Genomic DNA, 25,004 nt, shown 5'->3' with positions numbered 1-25,004 from the left:
CTGTCATGTATATACAACTTTCTGGTGAGATTTGTTTTTTATTCCTACCCACAGTGCCTCATGGTCTCCAGTAGGTGACAGGACTTTTAAGATTTTTTTTTTTTTTTTGCCTCCATGACAGAATCTGGCTGTGTAACACAGTCTGGCCTTAAACTGATGATCCTTCTGCTTCCTTCCCCATTCTGAGAACACAATCTTGTGCCACCCACCACACCCAGCTTGTTTGTTTTCAGTGAACTGACAGGCTAGGGATTGTACTTCAGTGGCATAGTGCTTGTCTAGGATGTTCAAAGCCCTGGGTTAGATCCCTAGCACTACAAAAATAAACAACTGCTAAATCCCCATACAAAGATAAAAACCAACTGTTTATGCAGTGTTTTTTTTTCCTTTTAAAGTAAAGAAAAAAATGTTCCAGATGGAGAGCATCCTTTTATAACAGAAGTGCTTTGAACTATAGAACCAATGTGATGGAGTGCAGTTTGGTTTTAATAATTTTTCTTTGCCTTTTTTGCAAGAAGGGATGTCTCAATTTTTTACTCCCAGTTTGGTAACTGATCCTTAGTGATATGCATGAGGCTAATTTAGGACTTTTTATAAAAGCATTTCTCTCTTTCAGGGTAGTAAGGACCACGTTTTGCCTTGACTAATACTTATCATGGTAGTACATTCCCATAACCCCAGCTACTCAGATGGCAGAGACCAGATGGATTATGTTTTGATAGCAAGGATGGCATACATTTGTGATCCCAGCTACATGGAAGGATTAGATAGGTATAGTGAAGCCCACCCTTTGTAGACCCTTATTTTTTACTATAGCAGAAAAAGGGCTGAGGATCTAGCTCAAGTACCTAGAGTACCGGCCTACCAAGTAGGAGGCACTAAGTTCAAACCTCAGTACTGCCAGATTTTAAGAAACTCAAATGTAATTGCACAGACATTTTTCAGTATGAAGAATTGTTTTCAGTGAGGGCATCTGGTTGACCTTGTACCCACAGCTTACTGATGATCAGACCTCATTTATCAATGGCATTTAAGTATAGTCAGGGGAAAGAAGAGGTAACAAAGGATTTATTCTTACTGGGGCAATAGTAAGTCATGGAGAGGCTTTGTAGGGGATTGATATTTCCTAGAGAATACTAGTGATATCTTTTTTTTTTTTTTTTTTTTTTTTTTTTTGCTAGTCGTGGGGCTGAACCCAGGGCCTGAGCACTATCCCTGGCTTCCTTTTTGCTCAAGGCACTTGAGCGCCACTTCTGGCTTTTTCTCTGTATGTGGTGCTGGGGAATCGAACCCAGGGCTTGCATGCATACAAGGCAAGCACTTTACCACTAGGCCACATTCCCAGCCCCAATACTAGTGATCTCTAAGGAAAGAAAGTTTCTGATTTAGATTTAATAGGATAAATTTGAGACTAAATTGTTTATAAATCTTGAGATATGAAGGATGAGGAAGATGGATGAAAAGTTACAAGTACACTTTTTCTGAAACTTTGAGGACAGAAATTAGTACTTTAAAATAATTTATAATTCTCATTTGATAGTTTGAATTAGTTGTATTATGGATGTTGACTTTTAGATGTTTAGAGTAGTTAATATGAATATGGTACAAATATTTGTGTTTGTCTTTTGGTGTCCTACGTGAACCAGGCTGTTTGGCTTTGAGGTCACTTCCTTGAGAAGCTTACATGAGCTCTCCCTGCAGTCTGCCAGGGAGGATACTTCTCATTTAGGTGTGGGAATGAAGTCTTGATGCTCCTAATTAGCACTTTCTCTGACTTCTTAAACTATGGGGGAATAAGAAATAAGCATTAACATTTGTAACACCTTGCAGAAACAAATTATCGTGGACCCCCTGAGCTTCAGTGAGGAGCGCTTCAGGCCTTCCTTGGAGGAGCGCCTGGAGAGCATCATCAGTGGAGCTGCCCTGATGGCCGACTCCTCCTGCACACGTGACGACCGGCGCGAGCGCATCGTGGCGGAGTGCAACGCGGTTCGCCAGGCCCTGCAGGACCTGCTCTCTGAGTACATGGGCAACGTAAGTGTCAGAGCTTTCTTGTTTTCAACTAAGCTATATATGTCTAAGGAATGGTTTTCTGAGTGTCCTTTTCTCCCTTTATCTTAAACTTTCACATTTAGAAAAATCATGCAATGAGCCTATATGTAAGCGTCATCCGGATTCATCAGTTAACACGTGGAGATATATGTGTGCATAGGTGTTGTATCTGTATACACAAACCTTTTTGTTTGCTCTGAAATATTTTCATACATTAATTATGATGCTTCACTTCTACATGTTTTAGCATGCATGGGACAGTGACTTTTCAAGTTTTGTTATAACTAGGTGTTCCTCAGTGTTTGAGCAGAAAGAAATGCTAAAAATTTCTTTGATATTTATAGTTTATAAAATATTTTCCCGAACTATAGAATAATGTTAAAATTAATTGTCATATAGTGTTATATGATACAAATGAGAAGTTGCATTTATAAAAGAGAGGTTTTTAAGGTTTAAAAATAGCTTTAAGAACTAATATTGTGAGCTGGGAGTCCATTGTGTATTCTATTTTTTTGCCAGTCCTGGGCCTTGAACTCAGGGCCTGAGCACTGTCCCCTGGCTTCTTTTTGCTCCAAGGCTAGCACTCTGCCACTTGAGCCACAGCGCCACTTGTGGCCGTTTTCTATATATGTGGTGCTGGGCAATCAAACCAGGGCCTCATGTATATACAAGGCAAGCACTCTTGCCACTAGGCCATATTCCTAGTCCCATTGTGTATTCTTGTAATTCCAGCTACTGGAGAAGCTGAGATCTGAGGATTTTATCTCCAGCTAATCACTAAAAAGGCTGGAAGTGAAGTGTGGCTCTAGGGAGCTTGCCTAGAGCACAGAAGCTCAGGATAACCCCCAGGCGCTGAGTACAAGTCTGAACCCACACCAGAAGCACCAAACAACAGCAAAACAAGAAACCACCCTCACTAGTAGTATGATTCTTTTGTTGTTTTAGCTTACTGTTTCACTTTTTGTACTGGTACTGGGTCTGGGAACTGTCCCTTAGCTCTTTTTGCTCAAGGCTGGCACTCTGTATTACTTGACCACACAGTTCCACTTCTGGATTTTTAAATTTATTTTTTGCTGGTTAATTGGAGATAAGTGTCTCATAGACTTTCCTGCCCCAGCCGGCTTTGAACAATAGTCCTCAGATCTCAGCTTCCTGAATAGCTATTATTGTGAAATTTTACATCATTCGTTGTTGTTGTTGTAGGGCTTGAACTATCCTTGAGATTTTGTTCTTAAGACTTAACACTTTGGGCCACAGCTCCACTTCCATTTTTCTTGTGGTTAATTGAGATAAGAGTTCCATGGACTTTACTGTCCAGGCTGGCTTCGAACCTCGATCCTTAGATCTCACCCTCCTGAGTAGGATTGTAGGTGTAAGCAACTAGTGACAGGCTTGACACAACTTTTTGTTGTTATAGAAAATAATGTAATAGTTGATTTTTCTCCTCTTATACTTCTTTCTAGCTATGTAATACTAACTTAATTAAGTTCATTCGATGTTGTAGCAGTATTTTCCTGTTACAAGGAAGGAATATAAATAAATGAAGCAGTTTTAAAGGGAAAAGGGACAGTAAGAATCAGTTGTCTTCTAGTGGTTTTGTTTTGTCTTAACACTTTTTCAGGAAAAGATCTCGGTCTTTTTCCATTTGTGTATTTGCTACTTACCTTTTATTCACTTGTATGCCTACATAAGTGAAAGGGTAGTGATGAGTCATAATGGAATTGCTAGGTGAGGAATGGCTTCCTGTGTTTATCTTGTTTATCATATTGTGAAATTAGTGAGACATTTTAAGTCATTGACATGCTTTGATATTAGATAGTCGACAAGAAAAATGGGATTAGAGATTTATTACTTAAGTCAGATGGAAAGTAGTTGATAAATCACAATGGGAAAGGGTGATATATTTTTAAAAATCCATATCTATGCTTGAAAATTATGCAAAAAAGGAATAGGTTGAAAAATGGCACCCAATGTTAGAGCCATTAAAAGAACAAAGACTCACAGTGTATAGGGATCTGCTACTATTATGTGCTGGAAGTGACACACTGCAGTTAGGGTTAGGGAGCCACTTTGAAAATAACCTTTGGTGGAGAAGAGGGTGTGATAAATCTGAAGAGCTTCCCAACTGCTCCATAAAATAGCCGTGAGTCCTGGGGACCAGTCATTCCTGGTCATGGATTCTCTTCTGGCTTCTCCCTTGATTATCAGTGCTATGGATGTAGCAAACTGTATGTAAACACTTACTTTGAAATCATGGAGACCATTCCATACTGGGCCCTTCTCCCCTCCCCCTCCCCTCTTCTCCCCTCCCCCTCCCCTCCCTTCCCCCTCCTCTCTCCTCCCCTCCCCTCCCCTCCCCTCCCCTCCCCTCCCCTCCCCTCCCCTCCCCTCCCCTCCCCTCCCCTCCTTCTTTGTCTTTTATGGTGCTGGCTTTTGCTTGCTGTACTTGTGTTCTATTAAGCACACCGCCATACACCGCCATACCTGTTTTCACTGGTTATTTTTGAGTTATGTTATTGCTTCCTGCCCAAGTACACACTTGTACTGTGATAGAAATGTTTTTGGCATCTCATCTTGTTGCTGGGATGACAGACATGTGCCAGTGCATTCAGCTTTTCCCTGTAGAATGGAGTCTCAGATTTTTCTGTCTGAGCTGGCATCATACTTCAATCCTCTCATTTTCAGCCTTCAAAACATCAGGATTACAGGCATGAATATTGTCATTTTTTTGCCCAGCTTAATATAGCATTAAGTAGTAACTAGAACAGTATTTGCTGTTAGGTTGAAATTTAAGTATTGTGGGTAGATAGGGATCTTAAAAGAAATTTTCTTTAGATTCAGAAATATATTTTAGGAGATAAACTCTAGGCTTTTTTTTTTCTTTCTGGTTCTGAGGCTTGAATTCAGGACCTGGGCTCTGTCCCTCAGTCTTTTTTTGAGTAGTTTATTGGACATGAGAATCTCACAGACTTTCCTGCCCGGGCTGGCTTTGACCCATTATCCTCAGATCTCAGCCTCCTGAGTTGCTAGGCTTACAGGTATGAGCCACCAGTGGCTGGCTAGGCATTTTCTTTGAAAATTGAAAGTCTTCAGTTTCGTTTCTATTGACTACTTAAGGTGGTGAGCAGGTTCAGTCTTGTCAAGATGCAGTGGAGTGAGGTCGTGAGGGGAAGGCAATGAATCACATTTGGAAGAAACTCAGAATGGCTAGAGTGTGAAGAATGAAAAGGAAGAGGCTTCCTGCAAGATTTATTTCATGGTTACATTTTATCTTAATTTAAAAAACAAGGTTGACTTTGGCGTTTGATCATTTCTGTTGAAGATAATACATAAATAATAATAGTATATGAACTTGGATTAGGTGGACTTTTGTAGAACAAGTGGTAAGCTCTGGAAAGACCTGTTTTCATTTCTCTGGGTTCTCCTTATTGTTTTTGTTGTCTTTGTGGGGTTTGAACTCAGTGTCTTGCGCAGGCATTCTAATACTTGAGCTTTACCCTTCAGCCCTTTTTGCTTTAGTTGTTTTCCAGGTAGTGGCTCAGATTTTTTGCCCAGAGACAGCTGGACTTTCATCTTCCTACTTATACCTTTCATGTAACTGGGATTACACGTATATCTCACCATGTCCAGCTTTTTTGTTGTTGTTGTTGTTGAGGATAAAGTCTTGGAAATTTCTTGCTTGGACTGGCCTTGAACCTTAATCCTCTGATATCTGCCCTCCTGGTAGTTGGGATTTTAGACATGAGGCAATGTGCTTGGTTAATGTAGTCATTTTCATGAATATATTCTTGTCGTATTCTTTTTGTCTTCTTTCTGTGCTTCCTATTGTCAACTACTACTGGTTTTCTTTCTTTAAGGGAGTGATTCTTGGGATATGTGTTAGAGTCTCTAAGGAAGTTTAAAAATCCTGATGCATTCCGGTTTTATTTCAGACTAATTAAGCTAGAAATCAGGAGCCAAAGTTTTCAGTATTTAGAAGATTCCTAGGTGATTTCCAGTGTGCTACTGAGGTAGTGTAACGAGTGATAAGCAAACTGCTTCTTTGATGTTTGATTTCATTTGCCATTGTCTTACTTCAGGCTCTCTTTATCCATGCCTGCGTAGACCAACGTAAGCTTATATAGATTTAGTAGGGCAGTGTTTGTTGTATTCTTGAAATTCCCTTCCCACTGTTTAGCACAATCTGTTCTTTCTTCTAGGCTCACATTGTTCCCCATCTCAACCTGTACCACCTTACATTATTTCTTTGGTGCTTGAATTTTCCCACCTAATAGAGTGCTTTCCTGATTTTTTAATTGTGTTTCCTTTATTCACATAATTTCTGAAACTAGGTTTTTAGCTTTTGGAAGACCAATTTAAAGCATTCTTTTATAGTTCAGTGTAATGCTAGAAGTACTCAGTAAAAGCTTGCTTTAATGAACTCATGCTGACTTGGAAGAATGAATAAAATGAACAGTTTTGGATATTCATGGTGCTAAGGATGCATTAGTGGAGAAAAAAAAAATCCTCTTAAGATCTGGCCCTTAAAGGCCTTGCATTTTATTGGGAGGGGAAGAGGAGGGATAAAGGGTGTGGGTGGCTTGCTTCTGCTTCCTGTAGATCTTTTGGTATATAGATGACATTTTTAGAAAAAAATTAAACCAAGGCACTCTGAAATAAGCAGTTTGTGAAGATGATATCTTAGATCAGAGTGGAGTGAGTGACTTGGGTCCATCCGGCAAATGCCAGATTCCCTTTTAAAGGCTCCAAGAAACAGGAGGCAAGCATTCTTAATGTTCCTGTTTTTATTGTGGTTTGAAGAATTGGAAGGTAGTAAGGTAGTCTCGGCTCTCTAGCTAACTTTTTTCACATGGAAAAAAAATGAGTATTGATGTAACAAATGCATTGACCTTAACATGATATGAAAATTCTACAGATGAGGCAGTACAGGTTTTTTTTGTTTTTTTGGCCAGTCCTGGGCCTTGGACTCAGGGCCTGAGCACTGTCCCTGGCTTCTTCCCGCTCAAGGCTAGCACTCCGCCACTTGAGCCACAGCGCCACTTCTGGCCGTTTTCTGTAGATGTGGTGCTGGGGAATCGAACCTAGGGCCTCGTGTATCCGAGGCAGGCACTCTTGCCACTAGGCTATATCCCCAGTCCCAGTACAGGTTTTGTGACCCTTCAATCGATCCTTGTTCTATAGTGATTTGTCTGGTTTCTTTGAAATGTGGTTAATTTTAATTTGCTTCTGATTTGTCACCCTAAAGTTATTTAGGGTGTGATAGTTCTAGAAAAATGGGTTTCATGGGTTTCATTTTTAAAGGCTTACAAGTGTGTGGATTGAAATTAAAATGTAACTAGCCAGGTTAATTCTAACATTCAAGAGGATGGAGAGTTCAAGACTAGTCTGGATTATATATAATGAAGCCTTATTTTTTTTTTTAAAGAAATGAAATTTGGAAAAAGTTGTCAATCTTTTGTTCTGTATGCAGACATTAAATTATTGACCTGAAGTTCATAGTTTGCGCTCAAATTAATGCTTTAGGCTTTCTGTTTCTTGAATATAGTTAACTAGTCCAGTTGTATATTGGAGTATTCTCTAAGTTTGCTTCACTGTCATGGAAAAATCTTCTGAAGGGCCCTATACTTTACATAGTAGAATTCATAACCTTATGACCTTCCTACTGCTAAGAGATAAGCTGCTGCTGAGTGTTTGCTTCTTCCTTTTTTAGAACATTATTTATATAATAGTAGAATTTACTGGGACCAGTCCTATTTGTCTTGTACCCTTCACTCCTGACTTCTCATAGAACAAATATCCCATCAGATAATAATACATTGTCTGAAACAAAGGATCCTCAATCCTTAAGTTAGATATGATTTGGTTTTGGTTTAGCAGCATTGCCCTACAGTTTGTGGTCATTTATGATTGATAGGGGGCGGAGCTTACTGAGAACAGTCACATGCTTTGGACTTGACTAGTTCTAGCTCTGTGCTTTTGGTATCTTAGTGTCATTAGTTATATGTGACTATTGAGTACTTGAAATGTGACAAATCCAGGCTGAGATGTGCTGTAAAATCTCCCCCCCCCCTTTTTTTTTTTAGTTGGTCAAAGGGCTTGAACCTCAGGGCTTGGGTGCTGTCCATGAGCTTTTTTGCTCAAGGCTAATGCTCTACCACTTGGAGCCACAACTCTACTTAGGGTTTTCTGGTGATTAATTGGAGATAAGAGTCTCACAGACTTTCCTGGCTGGGTTGGCTTCAAACCGTGATCCTCAGCTCTTAGTCTCTTGAGTAGCTTGGATTACAAGCATGAACCACTAGTGCCTAGCCTAAAATACACTCTGAACACTAGATTTCAAAGACCTAGTACACAAAAAAGAGTGTAAAATAATCTCATTGATATTAATAAGATATGCATATCTGTTTGATAGTTCCATCTATTGAATAACCAGACAGCTCTATGAATTTAGTCTAGAATGATACAGCTACTCCTTCATGTTATATAGCTCGCATTTCTTTATACTTGAAACTCATTTTAAACAGAAGAAATGGCAGTTTAGGATAAAATGGTAAGCACAGTGTTGTTTAAAGATGTGTTTTGTTTTTTTGTTTTTGACTCCAAACATTGGATATATTGGTTGTAGGGTCTCAAAAGACTGCTATAACTGGGTATTTTTTGGAATTCTACATAAATATTTAAAGAGCTTCATTATGCTACATTGGGTAGAAAATTTTAATTTGATTTGGTAGTAGTTTAAAATGAAGTATAATGTATAGTGTGCAGCTAATGTTAACTTTCAAAGATCTTTTGAAAAGATACATTATTACTGAAGTAAGGGAAGAACTCAATTTAGATGCTAATCCCTTCTCAGTTGTGCAAATGCTTTCCTGGAATCTCTTCAGTATAGAAAGAGCTTCCTAGCTTGTCTGTATGAAGTGGTTTTTACTGCATTATTTTGTGGCTGCATTTTTTTAATCTTCAAAATTAGAATAGCTTAATTTTCTTTTGATTATAGAAGTTTGGTGTTCATAATGTATAATCTCACCAATCATTTTTTGTCCATAGCATTTTAGACTTAATTCTCAGTATCTGTATATGTACACTTGTGTCTGTTCTAGTTCTTCATTTTAAAAATATTGTTAGGATTATTCATGTTACACTGCTTACCATATGTTGGCCATTGTGCAGAGAGACATACTTTCACATATTTTGTCCCCATGACAATCCTATTGAGAAGTCTTACTGACTTTTTGCCTGGGCTATCCTTGAACTAAGACCTCATGATCTCCGTCTCCTGAGTAGTTAGGATTACAGGCATGAGCTACTATGCCCCATTAATCTTATACATAATAATTACTACACTCAAGACATGTAGCAGGCCCATTGTCTGTGTGTGTGTGTGTGTGTGTGTGTGTGTGTGTGTATGTATCTATCTGTGTGTGGGTAAAGAGGACCTAAAATCTACTCTGATAACAAATCTTAGTGTATTAACTATCATTCCCATGGTGCAGATTAAATCTCTAGAATTATTTAATATAACTACAACATTGTATTCTTTGACATAAAATTTCACCTTTAGTAACCAGTTTTTTTTTTGTTTTTGTTTTTGTTTTGCCAGTCCTGGGCCTTGGACTCAGGGCCTGAGCACTGTCCCTGGCTTCTTCCCGCTCAAGGCTAGCACTCTGCCACTTGAGCCACAGCGCCGCTTCTGGCCGTTTTCTGTATATGTGGTGCTGGGGAATCGAACCTAGGGCCTCGTGTATCCGAGGCAGGCACTCTTGCCACTAGGCTATATCCCCAGCCCTAGTAACCAGTTTTTTGTTTTGTTTTTTGGTGCCTGTCCTTGGGCTTGAATTCAGGGTCTGTACCTTATTTTTATTTGTTAATTTATTTTTTAATTTTTTTGTTCAAGGCTAGCACTGTCTGCTACTGTCACAGCTCTGCTTCTGGCTTTTTTGGTAGAGATAAGAGTCTCATGGATTTTCTTGCCAGGCTGGCTTTGAACTGCGATCCTCAGATCGCAGTAGCTAGGATTATAGGTGTGAGCCACTGGCACTCAGCAAGTAACCACCTTTTTATTCTGTTTTCTATATATATATTTTTTTTCTTTTACAATTTCACATATGAGAGATCATACAATATTTCTTTCCTGTGTGTTATTTTCCTTAGCATAAAGTGCTTTCAGGTTCAATCATGCTTGTATATAGATAGCATTTACCTTGGAAACTCCATTTAACAATAATTAAGGTATATTTTTGCAGTGAAGAGTTTGAAAGATTTTACTCTGATATCTCACCCTAGTTTTATGTTGCTTTTTAGAGGTTTGAGGCTTCCTGTGAGTACGCCTCTAGGCTTATGCATTGTAACATTTAACAAGCAGGTTTTCAACTTTTTTTGCACAAGAAGATACATGTTTATGTGTTAGATGAAATGGTGCTTTTAAGATCCTGTGTTGGAATAATGTTGAGTGAGACAAGCCTAGAACACAGAAAACAAAGGGGCATGATCTCCCTGATATATGACTGTTAAGAAAGGGAGACGGAGAGACAGTAGAGACCAAGTCTGAATACTAGATAGGTTCTTGATACATTGTATATTGTATATATGTCTACCTGACCTAGAGAAGGGATAGAAAAACAGGACGTAAGATATCACAAGAACTGTACACACTGCCCTACTATGTAACTGTACCCTTTTTGCACAACACCTTGTAAAAAAATTTGTGTTCAATTGATAAACACAAAAAAAGATTCTGTGTTGGTGAAAGAAAGATAATGCTACTGCATATAGGAAAATGGTTTGTTTTAAAAGTCAATCACCTACTCTAGTGATTTTTTTTTGTGTGTAAAAGGATCTCCTTGTACCCTGACTCCTTTAAAGTTGATCTTTTCTTAGACCATTAATGTCTTCAGACTGAGGAAATGGATTCACAGCTCCAGAAAGATATTTGTTGGGTTTTTATTTTCAAAAACTATTAAATTTGTAGCATTCAGGAAAAAAAAATCAGTTTTAAAATTCAAGTTGAACAACTGACTTCATCAGCTCTTGTCTACAGATTTCATTTGGCAAACTGTAAAGGCTAAAAGCCTTTTTTTTTCCCTGCCTGATGTTTCCAAGCTGCTCAAAATTAACCATTACTAGAACAGCTCTGAATGAAGAATTATTAATTTCAGAGTTACAAAAATAAAATGCCAATAACTATATTTTGGATGAAAGATTTTGGCCAAATGGAAATTCTTAGCCTCCAAGATTTGAATATCCACTACAGTATCCACCTGTGAACAAATTGTATAATATAATCCCTCATAAATATGATATATTTGTATTAAATTACTGAAAAGGGAAAAGACTAATTGAAGACAATAATAAATGAAACAGAGCAAAAAGCTAAAGCTTTATGTTACATGATAAAATTCATTGGCACTTTTCAATTCTTCCAGATATGTTTGGGGAAAAAAATCCCATAATAAAAAGTTAAGAGTGGGGCCCTGATGGCTCATGCCTATAATTGTAGCTACTCAGGAGGCTGAGATAGGGAAGATTGTCAGTCAAGTTAAAAAAAAAAAGTTTACAAGATCCCAATACAACAGACAAAAGCTGCCACACAGCATGTGCTTATCCCAGCTATAGTGGGAAGTATAAAATAGGTGGATTATGGTCCAGACAGGGGTGGGGAAAGAGTGAGATGCCATCTCCAAAACAATTAGAGCTAAGAGAACTGGAAGTGTGGCCAAAACTGTAGAGTGCCTACTTAGCAAGTGGGAAATCCTAAGTTCAATCCCTACTACCAACAGTGGAAAAAAAAGAAAAGGATGTCTCATCATTAATGGCTAAGTAGATGTCACCATATTAGACATTCAGGGACATGGTTCTTAGCGTGCTTTCACCCTTCAAAAGGCATTTGTCTTGGCAGCTGCCAGTAGGCCTCATTTTATCCCATCCAGCATCCTATTTTTTAATTCATAGATAGGCTGGGCAGTTAATATCTATATCTCAATTAGACTCTTTTGGGAATTTGTATGGGTAAATAATAGAAAAATGATGCAGTAGAAATTTAAGGATGAAATAATGCTACTCCCTAGAGACCTTGTCAGAAGAGGTCTTGGTAAATTGAATTTGTGGGTAAGCAGCAGCACATTAGCTAGACAGCAAGTGAAGTGACAGTGGGCCATGCATTTGATATTAGGGATTTGATATTTGATATTAGCTAAGAGGATTGTTCTGGGCTCCTTTTCAGTGCTCCTGAGGCCAGCTGCCAAGTGATACTTAGGCTCTTCTGAACATGTGTCTTTTAAGTAAACATTTTAGCTTTAAATTTGGTTTGAGCACCTTAAATTATCACGCAAAGAAGATACATACATACATACATACATACATATATATCTGTCATTGTTGTGCAAAAAGCAGAACTCTTTCACGAAACTAAAAACAAACCTTTTTTTTTTTTTGAAACAAAGTCTTCAAGGCTGGCCTCAAAGTAGTAAACTTTCTGCTGCTACCTCCAGAGTATGGAGATTACTGTTATTCACTAGCACATCTGGTTTGCCTAAATTCCAAATTGTTGCAAACTGCTGTCCTGGTGGGGAGCAAAGCAATGATGGAGACCCGACCCTGGAACTGGTTTTGGGGTACCAGGGAACCTACTGCCTGCTGTCAGCAACAGGGGCCAGAGGACAGGGCTTTTATTCAACATCAAATAGGAGGATAGTGCAGAAAGCACTATGGACATCAGAATGGGGGAAACAATCCTAGAATTGGTGACTTCCTGAAAACAGGAGGTGAAGGTGAGTAGTAAATTTGGTTAGGCTCCCGCTAGGCTCCGAGGTCTGGGGAAGCATGGAAGCTGAGTAGTTTACACCTAGGGTGGAATCTGTGGCCTTTGGAATACTAAGGGTAAGAGATCTTTCTCCAGCAGCTGTCAGCCTTCTGAGAGAATGGCATTCCAATTCTCTTTGGCAGACCTCATGGGTCCGCACTTATAGGTTCCCACACCAAATAAGCACCTTTTTAGGACATTAAGAAAAAAGTCATTGCTTAATCACAGTACAGTTCTTCAAACAGTTCTGGACCCATGGGCTTTTCCTGAGTTGTATTCTTAAAACTCTTATATAAAATTAAAAAAAAAAAACTTGTCTTAAAAGAAATCCAGTTGACTGTTACCTAACTTAGTAATGACTTTTGCTTTGAATGGAATTTAATAAATGGCAGTGATAGGGTTTTTTTGTTGTGAGTCACAGATGATTTTAGGTGGCTTAACCACATCTTTGTCACTATGATATTAGATTCCTTACTTTGGTTGTTGGTTATTAAATGACATAAGTTCAAGCCAGGTATTGGTGACTCATGCCTGTAATCTTAGCTATTCAGGATGCTGAGATTTGAAGATTACAGTTCAAAGCCAGCCCAGCCATGAAAGTCCCAGAGACTCTCTATTTCCGGTTAACAAGCAAAAGGCCATAAGTGGAGTTGTTCAGTCCCAGTGCTAGCCTTGGGGGGGAAAAACAACAACAACCCACCCTCCCCCCCCAAAAAAAACCCCCCCAAAAACTCAAGGACAGCACCCAGACTATGAGTTCAAGCCCCAGGACCCAGCCAGATGCCAGTGGCTCATGCCTGATATCATAGCTACTCAGGAGTAAGAGATCATAAATAAAGATTCCAGTTCAGAGCAAGCCTGGGCAGAAAAAGTCTGCAAGACTCCATCTCAAAAATAGCCAACAAACAATTAGCCAGGCTGGAGACCTGGCTCAGCTGGCCTAGCTAGTCCAGCAAGTGTGAGTCTGTGAGTTCAAACTCTGGTACCTGGTACCTATCAGTCAAAAAAAGGGGAAGTGGCTCATGAGTAGAAAGGACCTTATTTGATAATAAGTATCCTATCTACTGTTGTCTGTGTCTCTTCTGATTAATATTTTTATTAATATTAGCATGCATTAGTTATACAAGGAAGCTATCATTGTGACATTTTTTGTATGTGTGTCCAGTGTGTCCAGTCAAACTGTTACTCACTTTCCCCTTTCCTTCTAAAACAATTTCAACAGGTTTCATATGTTTATATAAATGTTTTGATCATATTCATTCTTGTTTTCCCTCTCCATTTTACTTTTTTTTTGGTACTCCTTCCACCCTCCTTTGAGGTATCATTTTCAGATATATAAAAACAGGAGTGAAGAAATCTGGCTTAGGAAGAATGTCTAATATTCTTTAAGGCCCTGCTAGTTAATGCTAGTACATTGGAGAACAGAAAATACAAATTGTTACTAGCAAGCACTGGAACAAGTATAGAACTGTTTATATTAGGATGTACAAAGACAGAAAGGAGAAAAAGGTGGATATTCACTGGCATTGGAAAGTAGATGAAGGGAAAAACAATAAGTTTAGAACCAGGAATTAGACTGTAGGAAAGAGCAAACTTCAGCTTAGTGGAAATGAAGAACCATTTTACAAGCAAAACTGGCTGGCTAACAGTCCCTCTCACAGACATTGTCAGAAGCTTTAGGGAATCTCTATCCCCTTTAATTTGGTCCTGTTGTAGAAAGTTACTGCATTAAGCTTACTTACATAACTGTAACCCCTCTGTCATCACCCTTTACAATAAAATGAAATTAAACTAAAAAAACTAGGACTGACTCAGATTCTAGTGATAAGGGACTTGTAGAGAAAGATGTTTTGTTCATCATCATTTTTCTAGGATGAATTTATTAGCCTTTGGTATATTTCCTGGGGCCCCCAAGAAAATGAATTGCATAAGTAGAAATGAAGAAAACTATTCTGTTTAGCCTCTAGACAGTGACACATTAAGAACTAATGACTGCCAAAAAGGAAATGTCAGCCTTTAAGCTAGTCTACTTTTTTTTGGCAGCTGAGAATCCGGTGAATCAACAGTTTTAGGGGGTGTATATTTAATGTGGGTGGAGGAAGAGAGTGTCTAACATTCTTTAAGTCTCTGTTAAGATCAGCGCAGTTGGACTTGGAGCCTGTTTTTACTTGTCTAAACCCACGAAGACCATGTGTATGTCATGGGGTAAGGGTGGTTATTTTGTCATCATGTAGATAATATTGGATAAAAGACTGTCTCCTCTTCTCCCTCAGCACTGAAGTTTGAACTCAAAACTTGGTGCTTTATAGACAGGTGGTCTACATGACCCCATGCCTCCAGCCAAGATGGGAGACATTTTTAATGTTTATGGACTTGATGCGTGTATTTTTAATTATTAGAAAAGATGAGAAGTGGTATGTTTGTGTATGTGAGAGGCATACCTGGTTCCCTGTTCATAACAGGAGATATATTAATAGTCTTTTGGAAGAAAATGGATAAAATTGACCCTGGAGATAGAGGGAGCAAATTTTGATTGAATATCTACTATCTATACTAAAGATAGAACAATAAATTTTTAGCCTTTTAATTTATAACCAAGTATGACCAATCTGTCTTGTGCATAAAAATTTAGCACTTTCATAAGGGTTTATTTTTATGTTCTAACACAGTGTTCTAGCATTGATTGTGGTAATAGTTGCGAATGTACTGAAAACACTGACTTGAACTTGTGGGATACTGGGGCTTGACCTCAGGGTTTCATCTGCTAACTTGGCTTTTTTGTCCACTGATGGCATTCTCGTGTGTGTGTGTGTGTGTGTGTGTGTGTGTGTGTGTCCTTGAACTCAGAGCCTGTGATCTGTATCCTTGAGGGGGTTTTCTCAAGGTTACTACTCTGCCTCTTGAGCCACAGCTCCACTTTCAGCTCTGTGGTTAATTGAAGATTAGAGTTTCGCAGACTGTTTTGTCGGAGCTGGCTTTGAACTGTGAACTTCAGATCTCAGCCTTTTAAGTAGCTAGGATTACAGCAGCTTGCAGCTTGGTTCAGCTTTTTTCTTTTTTCTGGTTAATTGGAGATAGTCTCCTGGACTTTTCTGCCTAGGCTTCGAACCACAATCTTCAGATATAACAGGTTTGAGCCTTTGGTGTTGGGCACTTTATACTTTTAATGGGTGATTTTAATATGTGATGTAGCTTACTAAATTGAAAACTATAATATTCACATACTTTTTCATGTATGCTACTGATTTGATGAGTATGTCAGATTATATTTTCTGTAGTACAGGATTGGTCATCCTGTATAAAGTGGAGAGTATTTTCCTTGTTTTAAATACTAACCTATGGGGCTGAGGATCTGGCTCAGCGGAAGAGTGCCAGCCTGGCGAGCACAAGGCCCTGAGTTTGGTACTCAGCTCTGGAAAAACAAAACAAACTATAAAAAACCAATACTAACCCATGTCTGTTATTGCCATCAGAATTACATGAGCTGTGTTACAAGTCTATATTGTATACAGAGTTGTTCTTTAATCTTCTGCTTTTCTGTTGAGCTTTTGTATTGTATGACCCACAATTTTCTGTGGCAACTTTATTGAAATTGTTAAAAAAAAACAACAGCTGACTTAGCAATTGCTAAGTCAAGAAAGTTTAGAAATTAGAATAGACTTTTTCTTTTTTCTTTTGTCTCTTAAAAAGTTCAGTACTTTTCCCCCTGAAATTACCACATTTTAACATACTAGATTCTTACTTGAAAACGTGAAATTACCTAGAATTTGATTATTCAGCTCTGAGGAGGAGTGAAGTTTATTTATTTTTTGAGCAAAGTCTGTACTGGGATTGAACTCAGGGCTTTGTGTCTGTTAGGCAGGCACTCTATGGCTTGAACCATGCATCCAGCCCCCCCCTCCTTTTTGCATTGGTTGGTTGGTTATTTATACATACATTCAAATGTATATATGTATGATGTATGTATACACCAGCCCTGGGGGCTTGAACTCATGCTTGGGCACTGTCCCTCAGCTCTAGCATTCTACCACTTGAGCAAGAGCTTCATTTATGAAGTGTTTTCGGGACTTAAGACTGACCTCCCTGGACTGGCTTTGAATCATGGTCTTAAGATTCTCTCCCTCCTCAGTGGTTAGGATTACTGGCATGAGCTTACTGGTGCCAGGTTGCATTAGTTATTTTGAGATAGACTCTCCTTTTATGTCCAGGGAAGTCTGGATATAAAAATCAAGCCTCCTACTTGTTACTCCCTACCTTGTTGGGGATGACAATTACACTCCACTGAGCCATTAGCTGAGTTATGGAGTCTCTTGAACTCTAACCTTCCTTTTCCCCTCTTAGCCTCCGAAGTACCTAGGATTACAGGCTTGAGCCACTGCGCCTGACCAGGAGTCAACTTAATGTTAATAGATAATCTAGTTTGTTTGTGTGGGTGTTCAGAGGAGTTCTTTGGACTTAAAGGGGAGTTTGCTTTTATTATTGGTGCTAATAAATGCAGTGCTATCTTTATTTTAACTCACTTAAAGGACTTGCATAAAACACAGATCAGAAGTTTTCTGGTGAACTGGTTTGTTTATGCAGCAGCAATCACCACACATCATCACAGTGTTAATCTTTTATTTTCACTGAGGTTTGGTGCTGCCAGAACTAAGCTGCATGTATGTCAATTTTGGTAAACTCAACAAACTGGCCTCTTCTTTGGTGATGTATATAGGCCAGGTTTGGCAGCTTCACTATATGTAACAGTAGAGGATCCTAAGGGTTTATCACAGAAGTTTGTTCAGTTCCATTGTGGATGCTTAGCAACAAGTTTATAAGCAGAAAATGAGCCTCACCTCTCTGTGTACATAATATAAAACTGTAGTTTTATATGAAAAGTCAAATTAACCATACTTCTTTCCACAGTTTTTCCCATTAATGTTAACTTGTTCCATGCTTTGACACTTGTATCCATGGGTGTTTGCAACCAGACCAAACTATGACAGGCATCAAAACCAGATTCATAAGAGAATACATTTTCAAAAATTATTTTAAGCTTTTTCTGCAATTAGGAAGAAACTGACATTTCTTTTTAAGGCTGTCATCATTTCTTTGTCAAAATGTCAGTTGAAAAAGTCAAATACAATGCCTTCCCACACTTTTTATTGTTGCATTATTTGGGGGATATTTGTTTTCTTTTCTTCTTCCATTTTTAAAGAAGAGAAGCTTGATTGTTGTATTTTATACACTATGGCAGAAAGTCGGAAAGATAACTTTGGTAGAGAAAGTTACCCTCAGATCTGTGTGGGTAGGATGGTAATGAGGGTTATTTTGTGGGAGGAGCTCTCTAATTTGATGCTCAGGGCATAGGATATATTTCACTACCCCAAGTCAGTTTTTACATTTGGGCAGCTTCCAGTGCTGCCGTTACTGCTGCTTGGAGCAACAAAAGAATGAAGTTGGTATTTCTTTATTTAGGAGTGAAGAATTGGAGGTTTAGATTGTACAGCGTCATCTATCTCGTCTTCTGAAGTTCGCAAAGATGCTTACTGATACCTGTGTTTCTTTAGATAAATCAGATGGCTTTTCTATTTCTTTGAAATTCTCTTTGCAAGTGGTCTTGCTTCTGAGATAACCAAATCTCCCTAAATCTCCCTAATTTGAGGCTTTCCTTTTCTTCCAGAAATGTTTGAACTACATTTTTACTAATATATCTAACATTACATTGAGATAAATTTGTTGTGGGAGTGTGTGTGTGTGTGTGTGTGTGTGTGTGTGTGTGTGTGTGTAGAATTGTTCTAACATTTGACAGCTACACTGTGTGTGAAAATTACCTAAAATTGCTTAAATCTTTGGCCAGAACTGGGAACAGGGGATGCTGACAACAATGTCCATGTACGTGTCATAATGGTGAGGTATTAAACAGCACCATGCTGCTGCCACTGGTAGTATGACTAATCATTTACTTTGTAATTGAATGGCTCAAACTTCAGTTCCTTTCCTTTTTGAAGCTGTCCGAATTTCCAGTTATTATTTTTTATTTTGTAGAAAAATTGCACTCATCATTCTGCATAGTAAAAGAGCTTATTCTCTCCCATTTCCCTTCTTTTTTTCATTCAGTAATAGTCAGATTTATTGGGAAATTTTCTCTTTTTTATTTGCTTTCTGGTGATAATAGCTAAAGACTATATTAATTTTTGGCAATTATGTCACTTATTGACTGTTGCAGAGGTTATTGTATTGTTCTTCATTTGTCTTAGTTGTCTTGCCTGAAGTTAGTGGCCTTATTCCAGATTCATATTATGTTCCTTACCACTGAAATACATATCTTGCTTGGGTCTGGTATACTTTGTAGTTAATTCTGAATTATCTGGCATGAAGAATTAAGGCTATGATTATCAACGTTCATTCTCTGAATTGAGTTTTAGATAGACATCTCTGTGTCAAATCTCTTCATTATTCATTCCTATTCCTTTTTGATTTATTTGGATTAAATTTGAAATTGACTTTATGTTTGAATAGTGTAGCTACATGTGTTTCTCTTGCTTATTTTCTATAACTTGTGCTTATATTTCTTCCCTAATTTATTATCTAAAAAAACTCATGCTAGAAGGGAAGCTACTTATGAATAAGGGCTTTATTATTCAGAGTACTTGTATCCTAGAGCTAGATAAATAATTAACAAAAAAAACCTCCAAGTTTAAGTATTGTTCTGTATACGATTTTAAAAAAGCAGTGGCACAAGTATCATGAAATGTAGTTCTTTCCTTTTAATGTTATACTGGGTCTCTCTAGAGCTCTAAAAGGCTGGAAAGAAGCTTTTTAGGACAAATCCTTAGTTAAGGTGAACTGACTTTGAAGTCAGACATTTAGGCTGGCTGATTATCATCATTCTTCACTTACAAAATATGAACAGTTTGCCTTCTGATGTTATCTGTGGATAGCATATGCTCATTGGATTAGTAGTTAGTGCTTCAGAAATGATACCAAACGAAGAGTAATGTGAGAGCATTTTATGTGTTGTCTTTGTGTAGGTTTTCTTGTCTTGCAAAAAGTTTCCGTTGAGTTAGAAATTCTTACTCTAACCCTCCCCCCCTCCCCTTACTGGGGTCTCTTGATTACTAAGCAGCTGCTCCAGCACTTCAGCCGTGCTCCTAGCCCATTTCTGCTTTAGTTATATAGGATCTGTGGTGCCAGCATTGGACCAAGATTCTGTCTCTGCTTCCCATTTAGCTAGGATTACAGGTATACCACTATGCCTGACATAGTTACTTCTAAACCTGATAAGGTTTATTTTTATAAATCTTCAAGTGAATGACATATTTATATGCTTCAAAATAAAAAAAAATTGTACAGAGAGATAAATAGCAAGAAGTTCTGTCCTACTTCTCTGTTTTCTAGTTCCCGTGTGTGTATGTGTGTGTGTGTGTGTGTGTGTGTGTGTGTGTGTGTGTGTGTGTGTGTGTGTTTTAAGTGGCAGTCTTGTGGTTTGAACTTAGCTTATTCTTGTTAGGCAGTGTAACCACTGAGCTTTGATTCCAAGTATGACTCCTCTGTTTTCTGTGTTGGTGGTTTTTTTTTTTTTTTTTTGGCCAGTCCTGGGCCTTGGACTCAGGGCCTGAGCACTGTCCCTGGCTTCTTCCCGCTCAAGGCTAGCACGCTGCCACTTGAGCCACAGCGCCGCTTCTGGCCGTTTTCTGTATATGTGGTGCTGGGGAATCGAACCTAGGGCCTCGTGTATCCGAGGCAGGCACTCTTGCCACTAGGCTATATCCCCAGCCCTGTGTTGGTGGTTTTTGAGATAGACTTCTTACCTCCTGCCCAAGCATGTGCGTAGATGACAATTTTAGGCTTCTTATAGCTAGGATAATAGATATGCACTACTAGAGAAGAGGGCTTGGAACTTTTCTTCTTAGGCTGGCCTCAAGCCATGATCCTCCCAATTTCAGCCTCACAAACAGCTAGGAGTACTGATGGGAGCCACTGATTTATAGTTTTGATTTATAGTTTCTTCTTTACACCAGATATGAACAGAGAATAAATGCCACATATATAAACAAATTAAAATTTTTTTACCTTAAATTGTGTTATATTATTTGGTAATCTTTACTATAATTTGCTGATTTCTGCCCATTTTTGTCTCTCCCTTTAGGCAATGTTTTGGTTTTTTTTTCTCTAAGCATTTATTTTGCTGTTGTGGCCACTGAATCTCATTCCACATTGTCTTTTTGTTCAGCTCCTTTTGTTTCCTTTTATTTTCTGAGAAAGCTATTTTTCATCTGCTTTTGCTTGTCTGCTTCTTTATTATAGGTATTTAATCCCTGTGCCTCTTCTTGTTCCCTCTCTTGTGGCATTATCTTACAGTTCCTTATTGCAGAAAGCTCTATAAAACATGTCTAGAATGTAATCATTGTCTTGTTTTATGTCTGAATTGTCTTTTAGTCAAGTCAGATTATGAGTGCTTTGTTAGAGACTATTCTTTATAATACCTAGATACTAATATTTAATGAATAATTAATAAGAACAAGTTTTTCAGTGACTGTTAGTAGTTTCTGCTAATATTGGACCTTTAACTTTAGCCATACAAAAAGAATTTTACATTTGAGTTGAGTATCAGTGGCCCACACCCCGTAATCCTAACTGTGCAGAACGGTTGTGATTTGAAGCTAGCTTTGTCAGGAAACTTTTGACAGATTCTCATCTCCAATTAAACAGCAAAAAGCCAGGCTGGAAATGTGACTGAAGTGTTAGAGCACCAGCTGAGAGCAAGAAAGCCTAGTAAGTATGAGTGAGGTCCTGAGTTCGAGCCCAGCACTGATTAAAAAAAAAAGAAAGGAAAGAATTAAAGAAGGAAATGGAAGAAAAGAAGAAATTTCCATTTGGTTTAAAGGATACTGAGCATTATTTAAAATTACGATAAAAATTAGCCCCTGCAATTTAAGAAGAAAAATATGTAAACAGCACTAATGGTACTTTTTGTCATGCTGATCTCTGTCCACACAACTTGGAGAGTCTTCCTCCTCCCATCTTGGGGGTTGTGCTGGTTGGTAGCTTATACTTCTTGGGCCTTGCCACACGCACACACGCGTGTGTGTGTATGCACATGCACGCGCGTGGGGGGGTGTGTGCTGTCCCTGAGCCTTTTTGCTCAAGGACAGCACTGCACCATTCAAGCCACAGCTTCAGTTTGAACTTTTTGGTTAGTTGGAGATTAGAGTTTCATGGACTCCTTCTATTCCGTTGGTTCCAAACCACAATCCTCAGATCTTAGCCTCCTGAGTAACTAGGATTTACAGGTTTGAGCCACTGGTGTTTGCCTTGTTGCTATTTTGAAGGGTAACCTTTGAGGTGTCATACCTCATTTTCAGTTTCTATTATTTAGATGAGAGGAGGGTAAAGGCCTGGGGCTATATTAAAATTGTATTGTTAGCCATGCCACACAGTTTTTAATGAATCTAGTAGTTCTACTGAGATTCTATCAGTGAAGCCACTAATGAACCTCTTGTACATGAAAAGTACAATTGACAGGTTTGTCACTACAGTGCTTTTGCATTTCTGTTTATTATTTGTACAGTGTTAGGAAGCCAGATATTATTGTTCTAGAAACTTGAAACTATATATTGTTAACATAAAAGTAAATGATTAAGTAAAAGGATAGATTTTATTAGGTGAATGGGACCCAAGTTAGAGCTTTTCCTTTGTCAATGGCCTATTGTTTACCAAGGAGAAATTTATTTTGCTTTTTCTGAGCCTAATCCATACAAGGATGTGCTCATTGAGATTTGAAAACTGTAGATAGGAAGTATCTTAGAAATGTGTATCTTGGAGGCTTGAATATGTGTGTGTGTGTGTGTGTGTGTGTGTGCGCGCACACATGGGTATGTACACAAATACCCAAAAAGTACATATTCGCACTCTTATAGTCATATGAATGTTCTAGCTCTTTCTGAATATTTTCTCCCTTATGCGCCAACCTGCTGCACATTTCTTTTCAGCAAAGTTTTGTAGATGTATTTGTTTTTTCTCCACTGACCATTGATTATCTACCTACCCTCAAGTCTCTTTTCTGTATCCATCTCCCTTAGCAGCCCTTTTATGATAATGGAAGTTACAGATTTGTTTTTCTTTATAAATTAAGAAAATTTTCCAGAATATATTTTTCTAAATAGCTTTGATGAGCACACCCCAGCTATCACTGAAACCTGGAGTGGTTCTTATCAACTGTTAAATCTAAGCTCCCTTTTGGGCCTCAGATGCTTCCTGTCATTTGGACCTGCTGTGGCCAATCCAGGAGTTGTTACACTTAGCCTGGTAGGAACCATCTGTCATATTAGTGGTGGCTCAGGCTACTCCTGTACGCAAGGTTGGCTTTGCTGATACATTTGTAAGTGCCTTTCTTGTTCTCTAAGCGTTAGTAATCTGGATGTACCTATTGAATCCACATTTTTTGGGTTTATTCTAGTATACATTAGTTAATAGTTTTTATCTCCACTGAAACTGCTAGGTCCTTTTCCTGGTGGAAAGGACCTAATCCCTTAGCATCTTGTATGATCATGTGTATGTATTAGAAATTGAAGAAACACTTGTTGAATTACTTAAGAACAATTAGTAATATTAAGCATAAAAACATCAGAATAACTCATTCTTTAATGCTCACTGACAAAAACTGTAACTGTTTTATAGACAGTCTCATCTAGTCATTAAAACCTGAATTTGTACTGTGCTTTCTTTTTTAATTTACATTTTATTATAAAGATGATGTACAGAGGGGTTACAGTTACATAAGACTCTGTGAGTACATTTATTTTTGAACAATGTTACCGTCTCCCTCATTTTCTCCCACTTTTCAGCGCTAACCACGCCCCTCCAGGTTGTATAGTCCATTTCCTGTATAAGGCTGCATAGCTAGCAAGTGGAGTTACTTACTACACTTTGAACCCAGCCTTGAATCCACTAACCTGTACAACACTATGTCTAATAGAAAAGAATAGCATGATAGATTCCCAGTACCATAAATTGTATTTGAATTGTATTTTCTAGCTACCAGTATTTTATTATGAAAATTCTCCCAGGAAGAACTGTGCATACATACCTACTCACCTACTAACCTTCTTGGGTCTATGTTTAGCATTTTCTTAAGTTTAGTACTTTTATCCATTCCTATGTCCACATTACTGTTTTTCTGCATTTCAAATTCAATGAAAAACACACATTTGATTCTAAACTCTGTAGCTTACATTGTCACTTACTAGAGTTTTCTGGGGTGGGTGCATAAGAAGGGAGACACAGTACTGGGTTTTATTTTTATTTTTAGGGCAGAGACCGAGACTTGAACTTGGTACCTGATGCTTTTGCTCATTGGTAGTGCTCTTATCAACTAAACCATGCCTCCAACCCCAGTAGTGGGCATACACTTTGCCCCTGAGTTATGCCTCCAGCCCTGTTTATGCCAGGTTGGCCTGGACTGTGATCCTATTACTTATATTTCACATGTAGTTGGGATGTCAACATGCAAGATTTCATGAACTTTTTGTCCAATCTGGCTTTGAACAATGATCCTTCTATCACCACCTTCTAGGTAGCTGAGATTTATAGGCCTGAGTCACTGTGATTGACTGTAAAATCCTTGAATTGTTTGAGTTTTGGCCTATGCACATACCTTTTAACCCCTTCCTTCTGTTAAGATAGAGAATATCATACTGAAGATTGCACCTTTGGTGTTTTTATTGAATATTTGGCTGTCTTGTAATTAGCATTTTTCCCTCACAACTAAAACCTGCTTTTCAGAAACCTGCTTTTCTCATGGTCTCATTGGTTCTTTAGTTTAACATCTTGATTGCATTGAGGCCAGTGTCATCTCAAGCACCTACTAAAGCACAGAGAACATAATCAGGTCCAGTGTCATCTCAACCACCTAACAAAGCACAATCAGGTCTCACGAATGATGGACTAGTTATTATATGTTTTTTCTGAAGCCATCTATGCACAGGCTTTTAATGAAATTTTCTTTGATGTGTAATATTTTATACTATTTTTATAAATTAAGCTAGCCATATTCCCATTAGCTTTCCAATTCAACTTTGTTCAAGTGACTTTGAATCATTTATTTATTTATTTATTTATTTATTTATTTATTTATTTATTTATTTATTTAGTGGTGACTACTGTTTGTTGT

At 38.2% G+C, this 25,004-nt stretch overlaps 1 protein-coding gene and 1 long non-coding RNA gene across 4 annotated transcripts in view; one reads left to right on the top strand and one right to left on the bottom strand.

Annotated features, from left to right (window-relative positions):
- The window catches only part of Ctnna1 (catenin alpha 1), a 125,791-nt gene that overhangs the window by 45,925 nt on the left and 54,862 nt on the right, over window positions 1-25,004 (top strand). For all 3 annotated transcript variants that reach the window (XM_048331633.1, XM_048331632.1, XM_048331635.1), the window contains one exon: window positions 1,831-2,034. In XM_048331633.1, coding sequence (XP_048187590.1) covers window positions 1,831-2,034 — 204 coding nt within the window. The remainder of the gene's footprint in view (window positions 1-1,830; window positions 2,035-25,004) is intronic.
- Window positions 44-24,709, bottom strand: LOC125340195. Its single transcript, XR_007208698.1, has 3 exons — window positions 23,690-24,709; window positions 15,456-15,459; window positions 44-57 (listed from the first exon to the last, which is right to left on the bottom strand). It is a non-coding gene; the product is annotated as an uncharacterized LOC125340195 (long non-coding RNA).

The sequence above is a fragment of the Perognathus longimembris genome, chromosome 22 (assembly GCF_023159225.1).
Source record: "Perognathus longimembris pacificus isolate PPM17 chromosome 22, ASM2315922v1, whole genome shotgun sequence".
Taxonomy (NCBI): domain Eukaryota; kingdom Metazoa; phylum Chordata; class Mammalia; order Rodentia; family Heteromyidae; genus Perognathus; species Perognathus longimembris.
The sequence above is the reverse complement of the archived record's forward strand: the minus strand, read 5'-3'. Positions and strand labels throughout refer to the sequence as shown.